A 22,096-nucleotide genomic window follows, 5' to 3' on the forward strand; every position below is an offset into this window, starting at 1 on the left:
TTGTTCGCTACGTCCTGGTGTAGTTGGCGGGGGAGGACTTTTTACATCCAATCTTGCCAACTGCCCCTTTTTTCCTTTTTTTTTCTTTCTTTTCTTTTTTTTTTTTAACTAAAACTAAGTGGATACGAGAGTGTGTATGAATTGATGAGAGTAGGAATGATTGGCGTTACTCGTAATTACCAACTGGTTCTGTTTGCTAGTTCCATCGTGGTGGGGGGGGGGCACCCCAGTCGTCTCGCCCGCGCATGGGTTGCGCCGGACGGTCGCTTCACCGACCGGTCTGGTGCAATGCTCGTGCGGGTGGGGGGGCTGGGTGGCCGCCCAACCCGTGGAATGCACGCGGAGAGTGCCGGAGGGGAGTTAAGAGTAAGGTCGGCGGGTCAGACATGCACGCTAAGTGCGGTTCCAGACTCGTCGGCTGGAGAAAGAGGGGGTGAGTTTAGTCGGTAGGCGGCCTCGGCACGCGGTGAAGCGTCACACCTGGGACACCTTCCCAGACGGTCTTTTGAAGATTCTCACCCCCCCCCCCCCCCAAAAAAAAAAAAAAGGTACATTATGTGCGGCAGATTCGTGCAAATAAATAATATGTAATATAAGAATTATTGTACATTTAATGGTAGAAGCATATAATTTGGACCACACATACAAAGATTCAAATTTAGATATGAGGCCATCTCAGATTTTGTCTTTTACAAAAATGGCGGGCATACAAAATTAATCTGCCGCCCATAGGTACATGTGAATATACGTTATGCTTTATTAAATGGTAATTATCAAAACTACAAAGTTCATAATATTTCCTAAAAAATATTTTTACAGTCTTTTCAATGGCTGTACTATATTTTTGAAAAATATATATACACAGGGTGAAAGAATTAAAAAAGAAACAACGTATTTTTACATAAAAAACAGTAAAAACACAACTTCTGGTGAATTTTGGTTGAAATCTAACGTCTCGTTCAAAAGTTATCGTGCTATTAGTCACATATGTATAGTCGCAAAAAAAAGTCGTAAAAATCTAGCAAAACATTGTGGTATTTCAAAAATATTTTTTTTTTAATTCTGTTGGCTCGAATATTAATCTAGCGGCAACGGTTCCAAATAAGATAGATTTATGGGTGCAAAATTATCAGGGTGGTCAAAGTTCTTAAGAACTTACAGGGACACTTTCTTATTTCACTTATGAGTAGAGTACAGTAAAATTGTAAGTAAAATATTTTTGTCAAATTAAATTTTAACCTAACAAAATTACTGACTTTCCACAAGGGGTAGTTGAAGGTTGAAAAATTTCAAGGGTGGTAATAAATTTGTAAAACTCTAGCAGAACATTGTGGTAATTCAAAAATATTTTTTAATTCTGATAGCTCGAATATTAATCTAGCAGAAACAATTCCAAATAAGCTTGGTTTAGGTAAACTATCAGTATTATTTACTACCCACAAGGGGTAGTTGGGGGGTGATAGTCCGGGAGGTAGCGTCAAGTTTGACCGGAACATTTTAGCATGGCTGTTTTTTTTATATAGTCAGTTGTTCCAAAGCTTATTAACAAATGATGTGTCAGCTGTCCCAAACTGGGAAAGTTATAATAAGCAGAAGTTATAATAATACATAAAGGGGAAGATAAAGATCCTGCCTTACCGAAATCATATAGACCGGTATGTTTATTGAATACAATGGGAAAATTACAAGAAAAATTACTATGTAAAAAATTAAATCAAATAAGAACAGAAATTGGATTACATCCTGGTCAGTATGGTTTTAGGAAAGGTAGATCAACAGAAGATGCAATAAATAGAGTATTTGAAATAGTAAACGAAAGCATAAAAAAGTATGTTTTAATGATCTTTATAGACGTGTCTGGGGCTTTTGACAATCTTTGGTGGCCGTCATTCTTTGAAAGACTTCGAAGAATGAGATGTCCAAAGAATCTGTACGGAAGTCTCAGAAACTACTGTCAATACCGATATGCAAGCCTAAGCTGTCCAACAGGAAAAAGGACAAAACATATCACAAAAGGATGTCCACAAGGATCAGTTTGTGGACCTATGTTCTGGGATGTAATGCTAGAGGAACTGTTGGAACAATTGACTATAGATCCTGAAGTGCTTGGAAGCATAGCTTATGCAGATGATTTGTTGTTGATCATAGATGCAAACTCAAGAAGAGAATTAGAAAATAAATCAAATGAAGTATTAATAAGAGTAAATGATTGGATGAATAAAGTAAAATTAACAATATCAGATTCAAAAACAACATATAGTTTAATAAAAGGAAATTTAGAAAGAGATCCAATTATAAAAATTAGAGGGAAAACAATAAAAAGAAAAATGGAAACAAGATATTTAGGTATTATAATAGACGAACAAAAATTATTTACAAAACACATGAATTGTGTCTGTGAAAAGGCAACAAAGATCATGCATAGCATTGCTAGTCTAGCACAGAAGGAATATAGAATTTCGTTCCGACAGATGAGAATATACCTAAGTACAATACTTGCATCAATTGTAGGGTACGGTTCAAGTGTATGGGCAGTGGGCACATAGATTAATAAATAAAAAAAATGCAGAAAAATTAAATAGAGCTCAGAGAGGATTTCTTGTAAGAATGACGGGAGCATTTGGAACAACTGCAACACAGGCACTCACAGTTTTAACTGGAGTAATGCTAATGCATTTAGAAACACAAAAAAGAGCATGTAATTATTGGCTAAAAAAAGAAAAATATGAAAAAATAATACAAATAATAGGATTAGATATAAGAAATAAAAGAGAATTAAAAGAAATAATAAATAGAAAAAGACAAAATGAATGGGAAAATTCAACAAAATCTAGACGTTTATACAATTTTATACCAATATTAGAAAACATTATAAATTATTTTAATCCAAAACAAGGTTTAATACACTTTTTAACAGGACATGGACCGTACCCAACATATTTGTAAAGATTTAACTTAAAAGATGATGCATATTGTGAATGTGGAGAACTAGGTACACCGGAACATATAGTGTTACATTGTGAAAATACTATAGAAAATGAAGAACATAGAGAAATGAGAAGAAGATTAGAAAGAATTGAAATAAGAGATATATTACAAAATGAAGAATATTTTGAAATATTAAACAATCTCACACAAATAATATCTAAAAAACAACAAGAAATCTATAATAATAGAAGAAGACAACCAATAATCCAATCCTAATGAAGTTGAGTAAGATAAAGTTAAAATAAATAAAATAAAATATAAATTCAAAAATAGATATTTACAATTATAATAATAATAATTCAATATAAAATAAATAAATAAAAATAATAATTCAATACATAATTCATGAAATTAAAAAAAAAGACTACCAACTCTCTTCTGAAAATAGAGGGACTGTCTTTATAACTTAGAAGGGAGTTGATAGTACCAAAAATATTTTAAATTGTTTATTTAAATTTGTTTGTTAAACGTAATTAATAGATTATGGCAAATTATTAATTGTAAAAATAGATTTAATAGTTGAGTAAAAAATGTAACAATATAAAAAAAAATATCTGTAATCCCATCAGGAAAAACGACCTGGATTAGTCACTAGAGGCCAGGTCATATGTATAAATAATAAATAAAAAAAAATGTCCCAAACTGGGGCTTTTTTGGCAAGAAAAAATAAAATATGAAAGTATATGAAACATTTTACAACTTATATGCCCAATATTTATCTAAGTGATAGTTTTTTTTATTTTTCGAGCTCGAATATTACGCTAGCGGCAGCGTTTCCAAAAAAATTAATGACTGGGAATCAAAGAAAAACAAAATAAAATTGAGAAAAAACCTCTGGCGAAGCGTCCATGTAACCGCTGTTACCATTGGTAACAGTTAAATATGTTGCAAATGGATATTTTATGACGATGAATAATTCCATTTACCCATATTTTTACCAATAGAAATATATTATATTATGTGTTAATAGTACCTAATTCAGTAAATAGCCAACTACTCGTAGACACAAGAAAATATTGGCGAGTTTATGTGACTCAGTTGCACTTTATTATACTCTGTTACCAGTCTCATTTGTGGTTACAATGGTTATATCCTCGCTGTCGCTCGGGACCGGCTAGTGTCTGAAAATTTTAAAGGAGCGACGGCGTAAGCGCTCTGTGTATATCAGTAGCCCTGTTACCAGATTTAAATTTGGCTACAGTACCTATAAAGAGTGTGCGTGCAGTTAACCATGGATGAGTGTCGCTGCGTAATCGATCAACTTCTTGAAAATAATTCTTCTTGTATAATTTTGAAGAATAAATGAGATTATTGAAAATGAAAGACCTATTTTAAACAATTTAAAAAAGAATAAAAAAGTAGTTCGATATTTTAAATTTAGTTGGTGCAGTGAAAATCCTTGGTTATGTGGTTGCAAGAAAAATAGACTGCATTGTTGGCCATGTGTTCTGGTTTCTACAGAAAAATGGGTGGACCAGGTTCACGATTTCAATAGTTTTAGAGTTTTAAAAAGGAGATATGAAATTTCTCCGTTCGTTACCTATATGTAAGATGTATACCCAATCTGATTCAGTTTGGCAAAACAAGAATCGAAAGTTCTCTTAACCAAGCTTTTAAAGCAAATATTGCTAAACATATGTGTGTGTGAGTGAAAAAATGGCTTGGATGCGAGTCGTTAGCCACAGATTTTTATTTTATTTTTACCTCAATTTATTAGATTTGTTATATTTATACGTATTTCACTTAAACGATTATATTTGTTTCTTTCAAGTAGTTTCAAGTAGATTATATTGCTAAACATAATGAGTTTAAAAAAATAGATAAGTATATCCTTAGCACACTTATAATAGATAATACCATATGTTTTTTGGCAAAACAAGAATTAGCGTTTCGTGGTCATTTTGGGGGCAACGTATCTGACAATCGAGCCAATTACAGGGAATTATTAACATTAATTGCCACAAAAGATAAAAAATTTTGTCAACATCTAGAAACATCAACTGTTTTTTCGAGAGTTTCAAGTGATAAACAAAATGATTTTATTGAAGCTATATATACATTTAGCCATATCTTCATTTTTTTAAATAAGATTTATTGCATCTGGTTTTGGTAACACTTTAGAAAAAGTCACGCGTCGCTACTGAAAAAAACAAAGACAAAATTGTATACATTCACCGGCAAAATTAACGGCCCACCTTGAATTTCTCTCAATTTGCAGAAATTATCAATCTTAGTTCACGTTCTATGAAAAATACGGTGAAAATCACCTTTGAGGAAAACAAAACAGTAAAATTTTTGAAAAAAAAATTGGTTATCAATGTATGCTTAGCAAAAATCCAATGTTTAAAAATCTTCGAAGAAAATTTAAGCAAATATAATATGATTGAAAATCATAGTCTAATTAAAAAATATGAGTATCAATAATGGGTGCAGGCTCGGTTATTCATTCGTGATATCCTGGATATCAGATTGGGGGATATTGTGCCACTCCTCTATCGCAGCCATCTTGGGCTCTCCGAATGACGTAGGAGCGGAAATACTGTACGGGATGCTATCATACGATTTCGGAAGATAGGTTCATACACCCTCAAGGCAGGTCAAGGCCAACATCGATGCACTGCAATTCGAGATGACCGCTTTATTGGGGCAGCAACGTGTTGTGAAATCGCTTTTGCACTGCTCCTTAAACTCGTACACGGCTTTTTGAGGTGAGAAATATTAGTGTGAATGAACGTACCATTAGAAAAAGACTGACAGAAAGAAATTTGAGAGCTTTCCTACAGCTGCTCCCACAACACCGTAGAGCTAGACTTGGTGTTGCGAGGGAATATGCTAAGTAGACTATGGCGGAATTGAAGAACATACGGTTCTTAGATCAGAGCAGAATAGACCTATATAAGAGGTTTAGATGTACGTCTGCTTGTCTACAGGCGCCACAATGAAGGGTTTGGTCCACGCACTATAACCGAAACAGTGGCATACCGAGAAGGGTCAATAATAATTTGGGGAGGTATCTCTTAATCGTACGGATCTTGTTGTGCTCGATAGAGGCAGTGTTGATAGTCAAAGATACGTGGAAGAAGTTCTAAGATTAATGCATGACACTGCCGTTGCTATACCGCAAGATTCACCCGTGAGTACCTTAATGAGGTCAGGATTTAAGTTTTTCCATGGCCGGCACGCAGTCCCGATCTTAGCCCAATTGAATACGTTTGGGAAAACCTCAAAAATGGATTAGAGCAAGAGTACCTTCGGGGAGTCCTTCGGGGAGCTCAAGATGGCTGCGGTAGGGAAGTGGCGCAATATCCCTCAATCGGATATCCAGGATATCAGGAATGGATTGCCGAACCGTCTTCAAGAAGTCCTAAGGGCCAATGCCGGCAACACCCATTATTAATATTCATATTTTTTTTTAAATTGGACTATAATTTTCAAAATTATGTTTGTTTGCATTTTATTCGAAGATTTATAAACATTTAATTTTTGTAAAGCATCCCTTGATTAACGATTTTTTTCAAAACTTTTACTGTTTTGTTCTCCTCAAAGGTGTTTTTCATCGTATCTTTCATAAAATATTGTCAAATATTGACAGTTTCTGCAAATTAAAAGCAATACAAGGTAAGCGGTTAATTTTGCTGGTGAGTGTATATTGCGAGATAATCTTACAATTAGCTACGGTTACCATAATTTATTAAGGCCAAATCCGGACAGGGGTAATCCAAGGGGTTGTAAAAAATGTAAAATGTGAATTTGACTGTGTTGCTACCTCTACATTGTACATACCTATATGCGAAATGCACATGGCACAATTAAACGTTGCTTTTAGAAAATGCTTCAAATAATTCTTTCCATTTGTCATGAGTGTTTGGGGTTTCTTATTTAGGTAGTAAAGTCCATTTACTCCCATAAAGATGAAATTTCCCACCGTTGGGCTAAGTGTTTTACAATGCCAAGTGGGCATTTTTTTTAGTAAAGAAAAAAATCTGGATATTTCTCATATCCGGACGCCAATCCGGACATGTCTTTCAAATACAGACTGTCCGGACGAAATCCGGAATTATGGTAACCCTACAATTAGCTGAATAATTGGATGTAAACTAAAAATAGTATATAGTACGTTCTTTAACGGTAAAATATTGCAAAACCTCTAAATTTTAAAGAACCGCTTGGATTGAAATGAAATTTGGCACACACATAGCTAACAAGTCAAAGAAAAAAAGTGATATTGTGCCGATATGTGCTTTTGCCCCGGGGTGCTTTTCACCCCCTCTTGGGGGTGAAAAAGTATTCGTCCAAAGTAAGTCCGGAAATTGATAAACTGACTAATTTTAAGTAACTTTGGTTCTATAGAGATTTTTCACTAAGTCACTACTTTTCGAGTTATTTGCCAGTGAATATGTTCATTTTTCCAACAAAATACCCACGCTTTTAGACGGTTTTTTGCAAATAACTCAAATAGTAAGTATTTTGTCGAAAAAACATTTGTAGTAAAAATATAGCCTGTAAAAATTTAAAAAAAATGGTGTATATATCACGTTTCTATACCTAGTAGAAGCAGAGTTATAGCTAATTAAAAATAGGTTCATATTCATCAAATTCCAAATGGAATACTTTAACGTGAAATAACCAAAAATAAAGCCCATTTCGGGGAAAACTCATTACAACTTATTTAAAGTGTTTAAAAAAATCATTTATAAAAAAAATTTCTAGCATCAAAAGTAAACAAGTTACGCTCAAAATAAAGTTAGTCCCTTTTTTTTTGGTAAAAAAATCGGGAAAGTCACCCCCTAATTAGTATCTCAAATGAACTTATTCGTTACGACTTCACAAGTTTCTTGACTCGTGTACATGTTACCGGCCAAATCCGATTTCAGGACAAACTAGTTTGGCCTATTTGTCCTAACCGCCTTAGGATAAACTAGTATGGCCTAAGCCAAACTAGTTTATCCTAGGCCAAACTAGTTTATCCTGATATAAATAAACACACTTCAGGCCAAACTAGTTTATCCTGATATAAAGACGCACACTTCAGGCCAAACTAGTTTATCCTGATATAATAAAGATTCACATTTCAGGATTAACTAGTACGGCGTTCTTTATCTTCTTGTAGTGCCTATCCGTTTCGGATGTTGGCGAGCATCATGACAATCTCTACTTTTCACACTGCTGCTCTGAAAAGACTTGTAGTGGTTGTGTTGAACCACGTACGTAGATTTTTCTAGGTCTTTTTTAGATGCGTCTTTAAATACGATATGATGATTTTTAAAATAATTTTCTATGTCTGAATTATCATATTTCTCGCGCGCGCATAAACGCGCTTTATGCGCGCGTTTTGCGCGCCTTACGCGAGAGTTATGCGAGCGTTTTGCGCGACTTATGCTCGAGTTTTGCTCGCTTTACGCAAGCCGTTTGCGCGCGTTTTGCGTGCGAGAAATATGATGTTTAATTCAGAAATAAAAAATTATTTTAAAAATCATCATATCGTATTTACAGACGCATCTAAAAAAGACCTAGAAAAATCTACGTATGTGGTTCAACACAACCACTATAAGTCTTTTCAGAGCAGCAGTGTGAAAAGTAGAGATTGCCGTGATGGTCGCCAACATCCGAAACGGATAGGCACTACAAGAAGAAGAATAAGAAGAAGGCCGTACTAGTTTATCCTGAAGTGTGAATCTTTATTATATCAGGATAAACTAGTTTGGCCTGAAGTGTGCGTCTTTATATTAGGATAAACTAGTTTGGCCTGAAGTGTGTTTATTTATATCAGGATAAACTAGTTTGGCCTAGGATAAACTAGTTTATCCTAAACCTAAGGCCTAAACCTAAGGCGGTTAGGACAAACTAGTTTGGCCTAGGCCAAACTAGTTTGTCCTGAAATCGGGTTTGGCCGGTAACATATATATCGATGCTTAAGATGTGATACCGCGTATCTGCAAAAACCCCTTTTTACAGGAGACGCAAAAAACGTTCTGTTGTGTGAGAATTAAATATTTTAATACTATTTTATATATTTTTCATCATATATCATTTCTTTTAATATTTTGTATATCATTTCTTTTAATATAATCTCATTAACAAAAAGCTGCAGATACGTAGAATCACTATTGTTTAATTGTTGGTTAGAGGAGGATTACGTGTAATCACTACCAAATGTAAATATTGCAATTTGTTATTTGTGTGGGAGAAAGAAATTTATTGACTTAAAATATTTATTTAAAAAATGCAGAAAACACAAAAATCAATAAAACAACAAATACGTTGTTAATTCTTCTGTTTACTCTCGTGAGGCAAGGTGTCGTAGAAACCATGGCAGTCTTTAGGAATTACACTTTTAAGTTGCTGTAAGTGATTATATTTTGTGTTGGTTATTTTGATAGGAGCGTTACGTAATGGTTTAAACTGGCCTAGTTGTGAAACATTGGTTTTTGCACTTCTAGGTTTTCTTGTAGGTAGATCTATAAACTCACCACAATAATCTAATTTTACTTGGATGATTCCATCAGGCGTATACTTGATGACTTTAATATCAGTTACGGTTGGATCGTTCACTTTTCGACCTGGTCTAATGGAAGGGTATACTAAAGTTTCGGAAAATTTTTTGATAAATCATAAGTGACCTCTTTTGTCTGGTATGGTGTTTGTTTCCTCGACTCCTTTGTGAGTCTGATATAATCACTTAGAAGATAAATAGACTTATATTTTACTGTCTTTTCTATTTGAGCGTGAACGGAATCGGCCTCCATTTGTGTGTGGCCACGCTCAAGATACTTTTGGTAGATAATAACATTGTTTTCGACACTAAAAGATAGAAGCGCATTTGACAATGTAGCATTCCTATTCTGATAGGTGCAACCATCGCTCCAAATAATAATAGGAATATTTACAGGACAGAGGTCTAACAAGTAATCAGTGATACAAGTTGCAAAGGTATTGGCGGATAGGTCAGCTTCTGTTTCTGTAAACCAGTAGCATCTTACATGATGAGTATTATTACATTACATTACATTACATTAAATATGGTAAAGTTGTGACAGCAAAGTTTTGTTTTATAGTATAAAGCCAATGCATTTAACATGGGACATACTTTTACTGCCTGAAGATCTTGTGTTAGGACAATGCATTGTTTTACATGCCCTGCCTGTTTGTCGTTCTCCTTTTCTTGCCTTGCTTTTTCTTTGTTGTTAATGTGCTTCTTATAGACATTCTCATCTAGATTATTTGTTTCATAACTGCAGCATGTATCACAACGATCTTTTTTTGGTATGTGGAAGGAAATATGTTTTTCTTTTACCATTAAATCAAAAGTGTATCTTGAAACTGGTTTCAATTCCTTATTTTGTTCACGGCACATTCTGGAATATTCCTGGTATACTTTGCTCATATTGTCTCCAAAAATAGGCTCAATATATAATTTACTTGTAGATTTGCGACGATAGTGAGCAGGGAGTTTCGGAAGAGAATCTAAAAAATTACGCAATACATCTTTGGCGCTGTTACTGGACTTATTGCATTGAGTTTCTTTTTGGATCTCTGCTATTTTTCTCTTCTCTCTCCTTCTCTCATTATTTACCTCTGAAGCTGCTATCATTCCATGCTTTGTTTCTGATGTCAAACAGTTAAATACATAATGTTCTGTAAGAGCAAACGTTGACAAAAATAACTTTTTGCAAACAGTCAAAATCTTGCCATCTAATGTTTTAAGTGTGTAGGTTAATGTATTTTTCCTCCTTGATTCTTCAGTCTCTTTCTTTGTATTTCTGTTTTTTTCTTTTTTGCAAACCAGAGAAGCGATATAGATTTTTTTCTGGTCCCATGTGAGATTGTTCCAAAAGTTGTTGAAAGGTTCTTTTCGGTCCTCTTCATTTAAATCTTGACACTGCCTTACTGTGGATTTTTTACATACGGAGGATAAGCAGACTGGTCCCATTTGTTTTTCATTTCTAGGTGTTCCTCTTTTCGCTGTCTTTCCAACCCTTGTCCAGCCAATATATTTTTTTCCGTGTTGTCTTAGTCTTTTATTTTTAATATCGTGCCATTCGTTGATATCTGCTATTCTTTTTCGAGCTTTTTTATTTTCGTTGTTACCGTCATTATCGGCTCTTGCTACTGGTTCTTCCCCTTCTTGTTGTTTGCCTTCTTCCGAACTAGTTGAGTAATCTGACTTATTTTCGTTTTCTGGCAACCACGATTCATCAATCTGATCAGCAATTACAGACGATGAGCTCGACATCACTTCATTTAAAATACCTTCGTGGTTTAGTGCAACGTCATTTCTTAATTCTTCTAGATGTGTTTTGTCCCTGGAGAGCTCATTTGTCGAAATTTCATTGGAAACCGTTTCTAATATTGCGTCACAATCTAAATCTTCCCCTTCTTGTTGTTTGCCTTCTTCCGATCTAGTTGAGTAATCTGACTTATTTTCGTTTTCTGGCAACCACGATTCATCAATCTGATCAGCAATTACAGACGATGAGCTCGACATCACTTCATTTAAAATACCTTCGTGGTTTAGTGCAACGTCATTTCTTAATTCTTCTAGATGTGTTTTGTCCCTGGAGAGCTCATTTGTCGAAATTTCATTGGAAACCGTTTCTAATATTGCGTCACAATCTAAACGTTCATTGTCAATATTCCTTAGCCAGTTACTCACTTTTTCAAAATCAGATTCCTTTGGCAATCCATCAGTAACATTGTTTATGTCTGTCGAAAACGTTTCGTTTGTTACTGCAGACTCCCCCAATAAAAGCAGATTGGCTGCGGCAACCTCTTGTTTCAAAGATAATAATGTATAGGTCCCAGCTCATCCGCATCGGTATTTTCCAATACTGTGGCTTCTTCATTGTTTGTTTTTATGGCACACTTAATGGTGTCCTTGATATTATTGTTTAAAACGTGAACTATTACGTCATTTCTTGCATTTGTTACCATTTGACGACCTCTAGAGGTACTCATTTTAATCTGGAACAAAACAGTAATCTAAAATATTTAATCGAATTATAATGAAATAAATTTAAAATAAACAGAAGTCTTTGGACAATAATTTACTATTTATAAAAAATATTATACTCGTATACTGCTTTAGTGATTTCAGGTATCTGAAGGTATACCTATTTATCAAAAAAGTGGTTACTGTGATATCGCGTATCTGTTTTCCTGTTCTAACGCCGAAGTTTATTGATTTATGATGCAAATAACAAAGGTTTTTAAATAATACCACAATTCGACAACATCTGTCTGCAACTTTGAACATATTTTATGATGCTTTTTGTTTCTTTATAAATAAATTATGGTTTTGTAAGTACATACCTTTATCAACACAATGTTACCACAGCACGTTACTGTCAACTAATTCAGATACGCGCTCACGCGCTGTCACATTAAAAGATATTCAGCTTACCTATACCAGATGTCACTACTAATCACGTTACTCATTCAAACTGTATAGGTCAAATTAGCGCTTTCACCACAATATGACAGAGTATTTTTTACATGCAATAAGCAATAAAACTCATTTTGTCAAAAATTGCAGATACGCGGTATCACATCTTAAGCATCGATATTGTTTATATGATCTGTATGCTTCATCGGTTCAAACTCCTTATTTTTGAAAGGGCTGCAGTTAAAAGGAGTTGATCGAGTCATTGATAACTAATGCATGAAAAATTTAGAAACACCAAATCTTAATCAATTTTTGTCTAACAGAAAAACAAAAAAATACATGATATTCAGAAAAGCAATGCTGACTTTTTTTGTTTTTCGAGATTTTTGGTATCTCTAACAATTTTAAGTTATTTAAAAAAAAAGCATATTTATCAAAATTAAAATTTTTTAAAATCTTTAAAACCAAATCTTTACCAAAATAAGCACTTTGAATCGATGAAACTTACAGATCATATAAACACAACATAAGTAAAATAATTTGTGGAGCGGCAACGATTAACTTCATTTAAGTTGATAATTAGGGGGTGGTCTTCCCGATTTTTTTTGCCAAGACAAAAATGACCAACTTTATTTTGAGCGTAACTTGCTTAAATTTAATGTTCGAAACATTTTATAGAAACAGAAATAAAGCTTTTTTTAAACACTTTAAAAAAATTATTAAGGGTTTTCCCCAAAAAGTGCTTAATCTTTTGGATATTTCACTTCGAAATATTCTATTTGAAATTTGTTGAATATGAATCTAATTTTCATTTGCTATAACTTTGGTTTTACGAGGTCCAGAGACCTAACACTTTCACCGTTTTTTTTTACTTTTTTACAGGCTATATTTTTGCTAAGAACGTTTTTTTCGACAAAATACTTAATTGTTGAGATATTTGCGAAAAACCGTCTAAAAATGTAGTTATTTTGTTGGAAAATGAACATATTCACTCGAAAAGTGTTGACTTGGCGAAAAAGCTCTATAGGACAAAAGTTCCGGACCTATTTTGGACATATTTTTTCACCCCCAGGGGAAAAGCACACATCGGCACAAAATTACTTTTTTATTTGACATGTAATCTATTCGTGTGCCAAATTTCATGACAATCCAACCGGTTCTTTAAAATTTAGAGCAAAAACCGTGAAAGAATGGACTAATAGAAATAGAGACAAAAAAGAGCACATATCTTTACAAAATAGCTTACTGAAGCAGTAAATCATATTTGTATAATAAAAAATTTAAAAAATAACCTCAATACTGAACAATATTTAAATTAAATAATTTACCAGAATTCCCCTTCATTTGTGACCTTTATGCTTAATAGATCCTGATCCCTATTGGATAGCCCATCCCATTCCCATGAACGTTCACTCCAAGGGCCAGTCCATTCTCCTTTTGCCCAGGGATTTCTCAATCTGACTAGTGGAACTTCTCCATTGACTCCTCGTACTCTGGCTAAGCCTGTGATGCTGTAAGCGTGCTGCGTGATGAGTCCGTTTCGTAACCTGAGTTGTCTTTTTGGTTCTTTTTCCTAAAAATAATGAATTTATAAAATATTAAACTAAACTAAATTGAAAGAAGACTATTAAATCACATAGTTAAATATTAGAAGCTATACGTTGTGCTACGTTTCAATGCGCATGTGGGCCAAGCCAAGACAGGATATGAAACAATACATGGGGGATTAGGCTTTGGAACTAGACATGAAGCTGGAAATGACATGCTAGAATTAGCAACAGCATTGGATATAGCGATTGTTAGCACATTCTTTAAAAAGAGAGAAACTCAACTTATTACCTACAAAAGTGGACAACATCAATCCAAAATAGACTACCTCATAATAAGGAAAGAAGACATACGTGAATGCAAGGATTGCAAGGTAATAGTTAGTGAGACAGTAAGCCAACAACATAAGCTGCTTGTTCTGGACATCGAAGTAAAAAGCGAAACTAAACAAAAATATCGGAGAGGACCACAAAAAATCAAGTGGTGGATGCTAAAAGATGAGAAAGAAGGTATATTCAGGGAAAGAATAGTAGAAAAAATATGTTGGAACATGGTGCCCTAGCACCATTTGGAGAAAAATGGCCATTATTATTAGAGGGACGGCTATTGAAATACTTGGGAAAACGTCAGGAAAGAAGTTTGAGGATAAAGAGACTTGGTGGTGGTCAAATGAAGTACAAGGAAAAATAAAAGAGAAGGGAAAATTATATAAAAAGTGGCAAGAAACCAGATCGGACATAGATCTTCAAAACTATATGGTCGCCAAAAAGGAAGCGAAAGTAGCAGTAGCAAAAGCTAAAGCAGAAGCGTATTCAAACCTATACGATGAACTTGATACCAGGGAAGGCGAAGCAAAGATATATAAAATAGCCAAACAGAGAGCAAAGAAAGCAAGAGATTTTAATCAGATTAGATGGATCCGAGATGAACATAATAAAATACTAATTCACGAAAAGGATGTCAAAAAGAGATGGAGAAAGTATTTTGACAGTTTATTAAATGAAGAATTTGACAGACAGCCTGTGGAGTTAACGGAGACAGTAACAGCAAGGGTTACCAGAATAAGAAACGAGAAAGTGGCTCAAGCGCTTCAAAAAATAAAGAAAGGAAAAGCAGTCGGACTAGATGATATTCCTGGGGAAGTATGGAGAGCATTGGGAGAGACAGGAATAACTTGGCTAGCAGGTCTATTTAATAGAATTATGGAAGTTTGACAGATGCCAGACGAATGGAGAAGCATTATATTAGTACCTGTCTACAAAAACAAGGGAAACATACAACAATGCACAAACTACAGGGCTATAAAACTACTTAGCCACACCATGAAAATATGGGAGAGGTAGAAAATAATTGATAGACGGATACGTGAAGAAACCGAAATATTCGATAATCAATTTGGCTTTATGAAGGGCAGATCAACAACAGATGCAATTTTCATTGTAAGGCAACTGATGGAAAAATACAGGAATAAAGAGACCAACGCTCATATGGTATTCATTGATCTTGAGAAAGCATATGATAGAGTTCCTCGAGAGATTCTGTGGTGGGCACTCAATAAGAAAGGAGTCCCTGGCGAATATGTAAAGATTGTGAGAGATATGTATGAGGGAGTAACGACTAGTGTTAGAACAGGCGTGGGAGAGACTGATAAATTTCAGGTGAAAGTAGGATTGCACCAAGGCTCGGTGCTTAGTCCTTATTTATTTTCATTAGTTTTGGACCAGATAACAGCGAAACTACAGGGTAGTATTCCATGGTGCCTAATGTATGCTGATGATGTAGTGTTATAGGAAATAGTGAAAGAGACTTAGAACAAAAACTGGAACAGTGCAGACAAGCTTTGGAGGAAAAAGGTTTAAAACTTAGTAGGACAAAAACAGAGTATTTGGAATGTTCTTTTAAAGATGGAGTTACTACAAATAAAATGGTATCTTTGGATGGTGAAATGATTTTGAAAAGCAATAGTTTTAAGTACCTAGGATCGGTATTACAGAGTAAGGGAGAAATAGATGGAGATGCATGCAGTAGAATGAGGGCTGGATGGATGAAGTGGATCGAGATGCGGCTTCTTTTTTAATATATTTACATACAAATGTTATGGGGGTTTTGTTCCTTTAAACCCCCAAAATGTTTGTGTACGTTCCAATTAAACTATTATTGTGGTGCCATTAGTTAAACACAGTACTTTTAAAACTTTTTGCCCCTTAGTCTTTTTTTGACAAGTCACCTTTTATCGAGATGTGGCTTCTTTTTCAAAATACACTTAAAAATGTAAATTATAAATAAATTTTCAGATTATTAACAGGTCTCTATAATCGTACTTAACCATATACAAATATGTGGTAGATTCGACAAATATTCAAAATATGTCGATAAACACTGGCTTATCGTAAAAGTACTTAGAGGCAAAAAAGTTTTAAAAATATTGTGTTTAACTATTGGTGTCACAATAATAATTTAATTGAAACGTACACAATAGTTTTGGGAGTTTAAAACACAAAACCCCCATAAAATTTTTATGGGGTGCACAAATTTCACTTTAATTTTTTTTTTCAAGATGATGCTGCCATAAGAATGCCACATGTCCATTTTCAATAAAAAATCTCTAAGAGTTTTTGATATTCCAAAAAAAATCGATTTTCATTTTGTAACTTCAAAGGGCTGTAACTTTTTTTGTGTGCCCTATTGTATATAGGGCACATATATAGGTAAGTGAGGTTCAATCAACCTATTTTTGATCCCAGAATCTGTGGTATAATTTATGACCAATCTTTTCGGGACACCCTGTATATCATTATGCAAAAAGTCAAGTTATTAATATTTATAAATTAGTGCCAAAAAGAGGGTATTTTGCAATTATATAGGTCAGTTGTTTATGTATATTAATATGAGTACTATCAAATTAAAGAACTTTTTAAGATCTACAACACTTATTTAAAACATTTTTCTCTAAAATTAACAATAAACGTTTTATAGTCAAAACACTGAGCTTTTCATTCTTTGTAACTGTTAAAAAAAAGAAGAAGAAAAATTAGCTGTACGTCTTCACGGAATCATCATCAATTATTTCTTATCTACCGTTTAGCACCTTCAAAACCCTGTTTAACATTTTTTCATGTTTTTTCCCTATTAACTCGGGTACGTCGTTTATTTAAAACAATGCTTCGCTGCACGGTGGCGGATACCGATGTCAAACACCAGTGTCTTGGTCTGAAAGGTTACTTATGGATAGAACCGCTTTTCGGTACGAAGATAATGAACATCAATTAACATTAACCATGAAAACTTCAAATTTTACATGACAAAAGAGTGTGAGTTTTTTTTTAAATTGTGGAAGATATGAAGAATGAGCTAAGGCTGTGGATGTAGGAATCATGTTGTAATTATTCGCTTAAATCTTTTGCTCACTCTGCTTTGAATTAACTATGTTCAAAACATTGCGTATTCGTGATGATAACTACTGCTGGTCTTGAAAACGATAATCTTGATTGTAATACAAAAAAATCTGTTTGTTTCTGTAAATTTAACGTCAAAAATATTTAGTCATCATCATCAATGTCGTTAGTTATAACTCTTCGAGAGTCTTTGCCGCGTTTCCTATTGCCTTCCATGTTTGTCGGTCCTTTGCCACTATTTCCCATTGTCTCACTCCCATTTTCGCCAGATCTTCTCTGACTGCATCTTTCCACCTTTTTCTATGCCGTTTTACAGACCTTCTCCCATCTGACCTCTCCCCAAGCAGCTATGAAAGATTTTTGAAAAACCTCACATTTTTTTGTCATCTAAAATTTGAAATTTTCGGCATGGAATTGGAATTCAAAATTTGGTAAAATTTCGGGAAAACTTTTAGAGAACCCTTCGGCAGCTAATATTTCTTGGGGTTTTTTTGTGGAAATTTTTTGGTCCGGTGATTATTTGTCCGGGGATTTTTTGTCCCTAAGATTGTTTTCGTTGAATAAAAAAAACAATATCAACAAATGAGAGCAGAAAAGATGAGAAGATATGTGAATGCATAATGTTAAGTAACTAAACATAATAGACGGTAAAGCTTTGTAAAAAAGAGAATACAGGAAATCCTAACGTTGATAACTGAAGAACAAAGGAAAATGGAAAAACGACAATGGACAAGAAAACATGGATATAAACATCAAGTCAGTAATGCGACAGGGAGAATTTAAGGGAACCTTTTTCTACTGAAGTGGCAAATAGGATTACATTTATAATGCAGTTTACTCATTTTAATTGTCACTGTTCTTCGCCATAATTACTACCAATAACTGTGTACAATATTAACTATTTATAATGGGAAATAAGCCATAATATTATTAAACAATTATTTTTATTAACGTTTCGACGCCCAAATCGGGTGCCGTTGTCAAAATACAAAATACTACTAACATAAACAAAAATGTTGTTGCTTAGTAAAAAAATTCTTCTAATAATTTATTTAATTTGACTCATTTATATCGGCAATTCAGATACATATGATACATTTTAAAGTAGAAGACTTTAAAATGATATTGCCAATATTTATGAGTTGCGTTCCTGGGACGACTTTACTGAAAGATAGTTCATTCGATTACATGAAATCAACCCCAACTCAAGAATATCCGTCACAAAAAAATCATAGCATGTGATCTGTCTTTAAAAAGACAACCACATGCAACGGTGACATTAAAATTCTCGCGTTAGAGATCTCATAGTAAATCACGAGGGAAAACCAGGAAAAACCTCGTGATACTATCCCGACATCGTAAGTATTTGGTCTTACATTTAATTTACTCTCAAAATTAATACCAAATTGTGACTTTACTATAATTTTGTTTAAATTATAAATAATATCAATAATACATGGATATATAAGTAATACTAAAATATAAAATATGTACTAACTCGACTATTGACTTACTAATTGTGGTATTTTCTTTCTATTGACTTCCTCTTTCAGTATGGGTATCCACATCCTACTGCATTCCACCGAGGAATTTGCGACACAATTGGTTTCGTTTAGCATAATTAGAGCCGCTTCTTTGATTTTTCTCTTTTTACTATCTGTTTCTTTCAGGACTATACTTGAATCTCTCCACTGAACTCTATGTTCATTATCCCATGCGTGTTGACATATTTGAGATCTACCAAATTCTCTATTTTTAATATAAGATTGATGTTCACTTATTCTAACGTTTAATGGTCTTGATGTTTCACCTATATAAAACTGTTCGCATTCACAAGGTATTTTATAAATACAATTCTTTGTCCTTTCTTGTTCATTGTTAGGTTTAGTTTTAGATAGAATACATCTCAATGTGTTGGTTGTTTTGAATGTTGTTGAACATTATAAATAGTTAAAATTGTAAAAATGCCACAAGAAAATAGCTTCAGAACAACATGTGTACAATATTTTTATCATTACCTGTGTAATAGTAGCTATCAATAGACTAGACCTTGGAACTGCACTATTTAATACTTGAAATGTAAGAAATCGATCCTGATGTGATAAACCAAAACTTTGAACTATACCGCCTGTTAAATCTTGTAGAGCTCTTGTAGTGGATCCATATAACAGTTGCTCGTAAGATCCATAGAGTCTGAAAACAAAAATGTCACTATTGAGTGTACTATGCAAAAATACACACACCGGCAAAATTAACCGAACACCTTAAAAATGGGACATGTTTGATGTCGCGAATTTACTAAACCTATTGTCCGATTTGAGTGATTCTTTTAGTATGCTATAGCCTTATTAGTTAAGAATATCGGTGTAATAATATTGTTGCTAGATAAGTAAATGTCATTTTATACCGGGTGTTACAATCATACTGTGTTTTTTCTTAAAGTTCGGAACACCTTATGGAATATTCTAGCATAATTAACATTTTCTCTCTTAACATTTTCTTAACATTTTTGATTAATTTGCTTATGTTGGAAAATAAAAAAGTTATGGGCTTTAACAACTAGCCATGCTTTTTATCAATAAATCCTCATAGTGGGGGAGGAAAGTATGCTAACTTTGCAGTTACTCGAGCGTCCTGGGGACCTATTGGATTGTGAAGAGTGGGCGCCAAAACCAAAAAAAGTTGAGTTAAGTTTTCCATAAAGTGTGGGACTCTCCATTTTTTAATTTAATTTTCCATTTCTACCAATCGTTTTTTCCGATTATAGCGCCATCTATCCATAATTGGAAAAAATGTTGCGAATAAAAGTTGCTTATTTTTACGTCAAGGATCCAAATCTGCAATAAAAATTGGGGGCTTCTATTTAAGATTTTAAAGTAACCCCCCACCCCACCTCCGTGGGGGGTCGTGTTTGGTGCCATTCGGTAGATTTTTGAAAAATATTGAATAGGTGTATTTTGCAGTTTTACGATCTGATGTTCATTTCGCAAAATATCGCAGGGTTCGTATTTAAAATTTTTAATTTACCCCCACCCCTCTCCGTGGGGTTTCACGAGCCTCCACGAAGGTGGGGTAGGGGATTTAATTATTTAAAATTTTAAATAGGAGCCCCCAATTTTTATTGCAGATTTGGACTCTTTACGTAAAAATAAGCAACATTTATTCGACACATTTTTTCGAATTATGGATAGATTGCCCTATAATCGAAGAAAAATGATTGTTTCAAATGGAAAATTAAATTAAAAAATGAAAAGCCCCCCAATTTATATGGAAAACTTAATTTAACATTTTTTGATTTTAGCACATACTCTTTACAATCCAATAGGTGCCCATAACGTTCGAGTAACTGCAAATTTAGTATACTTTCCTCCCCTACTATGAGGATTTATTGATGAAAAACATGGATAGTTGTTAACGCATATAACTTTTTTATTATCTCACCTAAGTAAAAGAATCAAAAAGGAAAATGTTAAGAAAGCGCAAGTCTACAATCGAGTATTAATTTTAATATTTTACATGTGCTAGAATATTCCACAGGGTGTTCCAAAATTTAAGAAGAAAACACAGTATGATTGGTACACCCGGTATAAAATGATATTTATCTGTCTAGCAACAATATTAATACAACGATATTCTTAAATAATAAGGCTATAACATACTAAAAGAATCACTCAAATCGGACCTGTGATTTAGGAAACACAAGACATCAAACATGTCCCATTTTTAAGAGCACACAGTAGCGATCAACAGGTAGCAACAAATGCAGTCCAAGATTGCGAAAGTTCTGCGAACTTTCAAAAGTGAGGCAACAGTCCGTCGGTAATTCGACACTGACAGTGACGTTTATACTATCAAAAACAATAATTTTTATACACATAGGCGCGAAATGTTGCCAAGTCAGTGACGTTCGATATCTTATTATAAAAAAATCGATTTTTAGTAGTTCCAATGTGACACAAAATCTAGGCACAGGGTAAAAAAGTTAATTTGAAGAAAGTTTATTTTTTTGTCTTTATTAATGGCGGTAGAGGCGTATTTTTTCAATATTTTATTTAGTTATAGAGTAATTTCCACATACTAACATATTTCTGAAAGTGGGCTCTGTACCGCCAATCTTTATTATATTACGAATATGTGTGCCAAATATCTCGACAAAATATTTAAAATTAGAGCCGCAATCTTGGAACGCGTTTGTTGCTACCTGTTGATCGCTACTGTTTGCTCTTAAGGTGTTCGGCTAATTTTGCCGGTGTGTGTATTACACATTTTTTATTATACGATTCAGGTATATAAAATAAGTATTTTACAATGTTATTTAATATTCCTTAGAAATCAAATGTAGGATATAGAAAGAAAAATCTGCATTTCAAAGGCTAAGCTATTCAAATGTCATGAGTTACCAATAACCATAAAAATCAGGTTACTACGATGTCATCTTTCTTATACTACCGAGTTGAGTCGTGGACTCTCACAGACGCCATCTGCAAGCAAATTGAGACTTGCGAAATGTGGCCTTATTGTCGAATCCTGAAGATATCTTATACCAATCACGTTACTAATCTGGGTGTTTTTTTAAGAATACAAAAAGAAAAACAGCTGTTGACCACAATAAAAATAGCAAAAATTTGAATACCTCGGTTATATTATGAGGAACAGCGAGAAATATCTTCTTCTTCTTCTTCTTTAGGTGCCGTGTCTGTATTCAGACGTTGGTCGTCATCATGTTTACAATTTCCTGAAATCTCTCTCTATCGGCTGCTACGCGAAATAATTCTTCTACTGT

General features: G+C 33.9%; 2 protein-coding genes across 4 annotated transcripts in view; both read right to left on the reverse strand.

The window, feature by feature from the left end:
- Positions 1-22,096, reverse strand: part of LOC126883081 (calpain-9-like) — a 425,026-nt gene that overhangs the window by 115,914 nt on the left and 287,016 nt on the right. For 2 of the 3 annotated variants that reach the window (XM_050648311.1, XM_050648316.1), the window contains 2 exons: positions 19,332-19,506; positions 13,699-13,943 (listed from right to left, as the gene is read on the reverse strand). The exons of the other annotated variant lie outside the window; for it this stretch is intronic. In XM_050648311.1, the coding sequence (XP_050504268.1) occupies positions 13,699-13,943; positions 19,332-19,506 (420 nt within the window). The remainder of the gene's footprint in view (positions 1-13,698; positions 13,944-19,331; positions 19,507-22,096) is intronic. 3 annotated transcript variants of the gene reach the window in all.
- On the reverse strand, positions 9,183-12,374 carry LOC126883090 (uncharacterized). The gene is made up of 2 exons (XM_050648321.1): positions 12,298-12,374; positions 9,183-11,949 (listed from the first exon to the last, which is right to left on the reverse strand). Exon 2 carries the CDS (start codon positions 11,471-11,473, stop codon positions 9,992-9,994), a length of 1,482 nt encoding a protein of 493 aa, XP_050504278.1. The 5' UTR covers positions 11,474-11,949; positions 12,298-12,374; the 3' UTR covers positions 9,183-9,991.

Source organism: Diabrotica virgifera, chromosome 1, assembly GCF_917563875.1.
Source record: "Diabrotica virgifera virgifera chromosome 1, PGI_DIABVI_V3a".
NCBI classification, from domain to species: domain Eukaryota; kingdom Metazoa; phylum Arthropoda; class Insecta; order Coleoptera; family Chrysomelidae; genus Diabrotica; species Diabrotica virgifera.

What these genes read in the sequence shown, in the direction of transcription:
- LOC126883090 (XM_050648321.1), bottom strand. Translation starts at nt 11,473, where the DNA reads ATGTCGAGCTCATCGTCTGTAATTGCTGATCAGATTGATGAATCGTGG.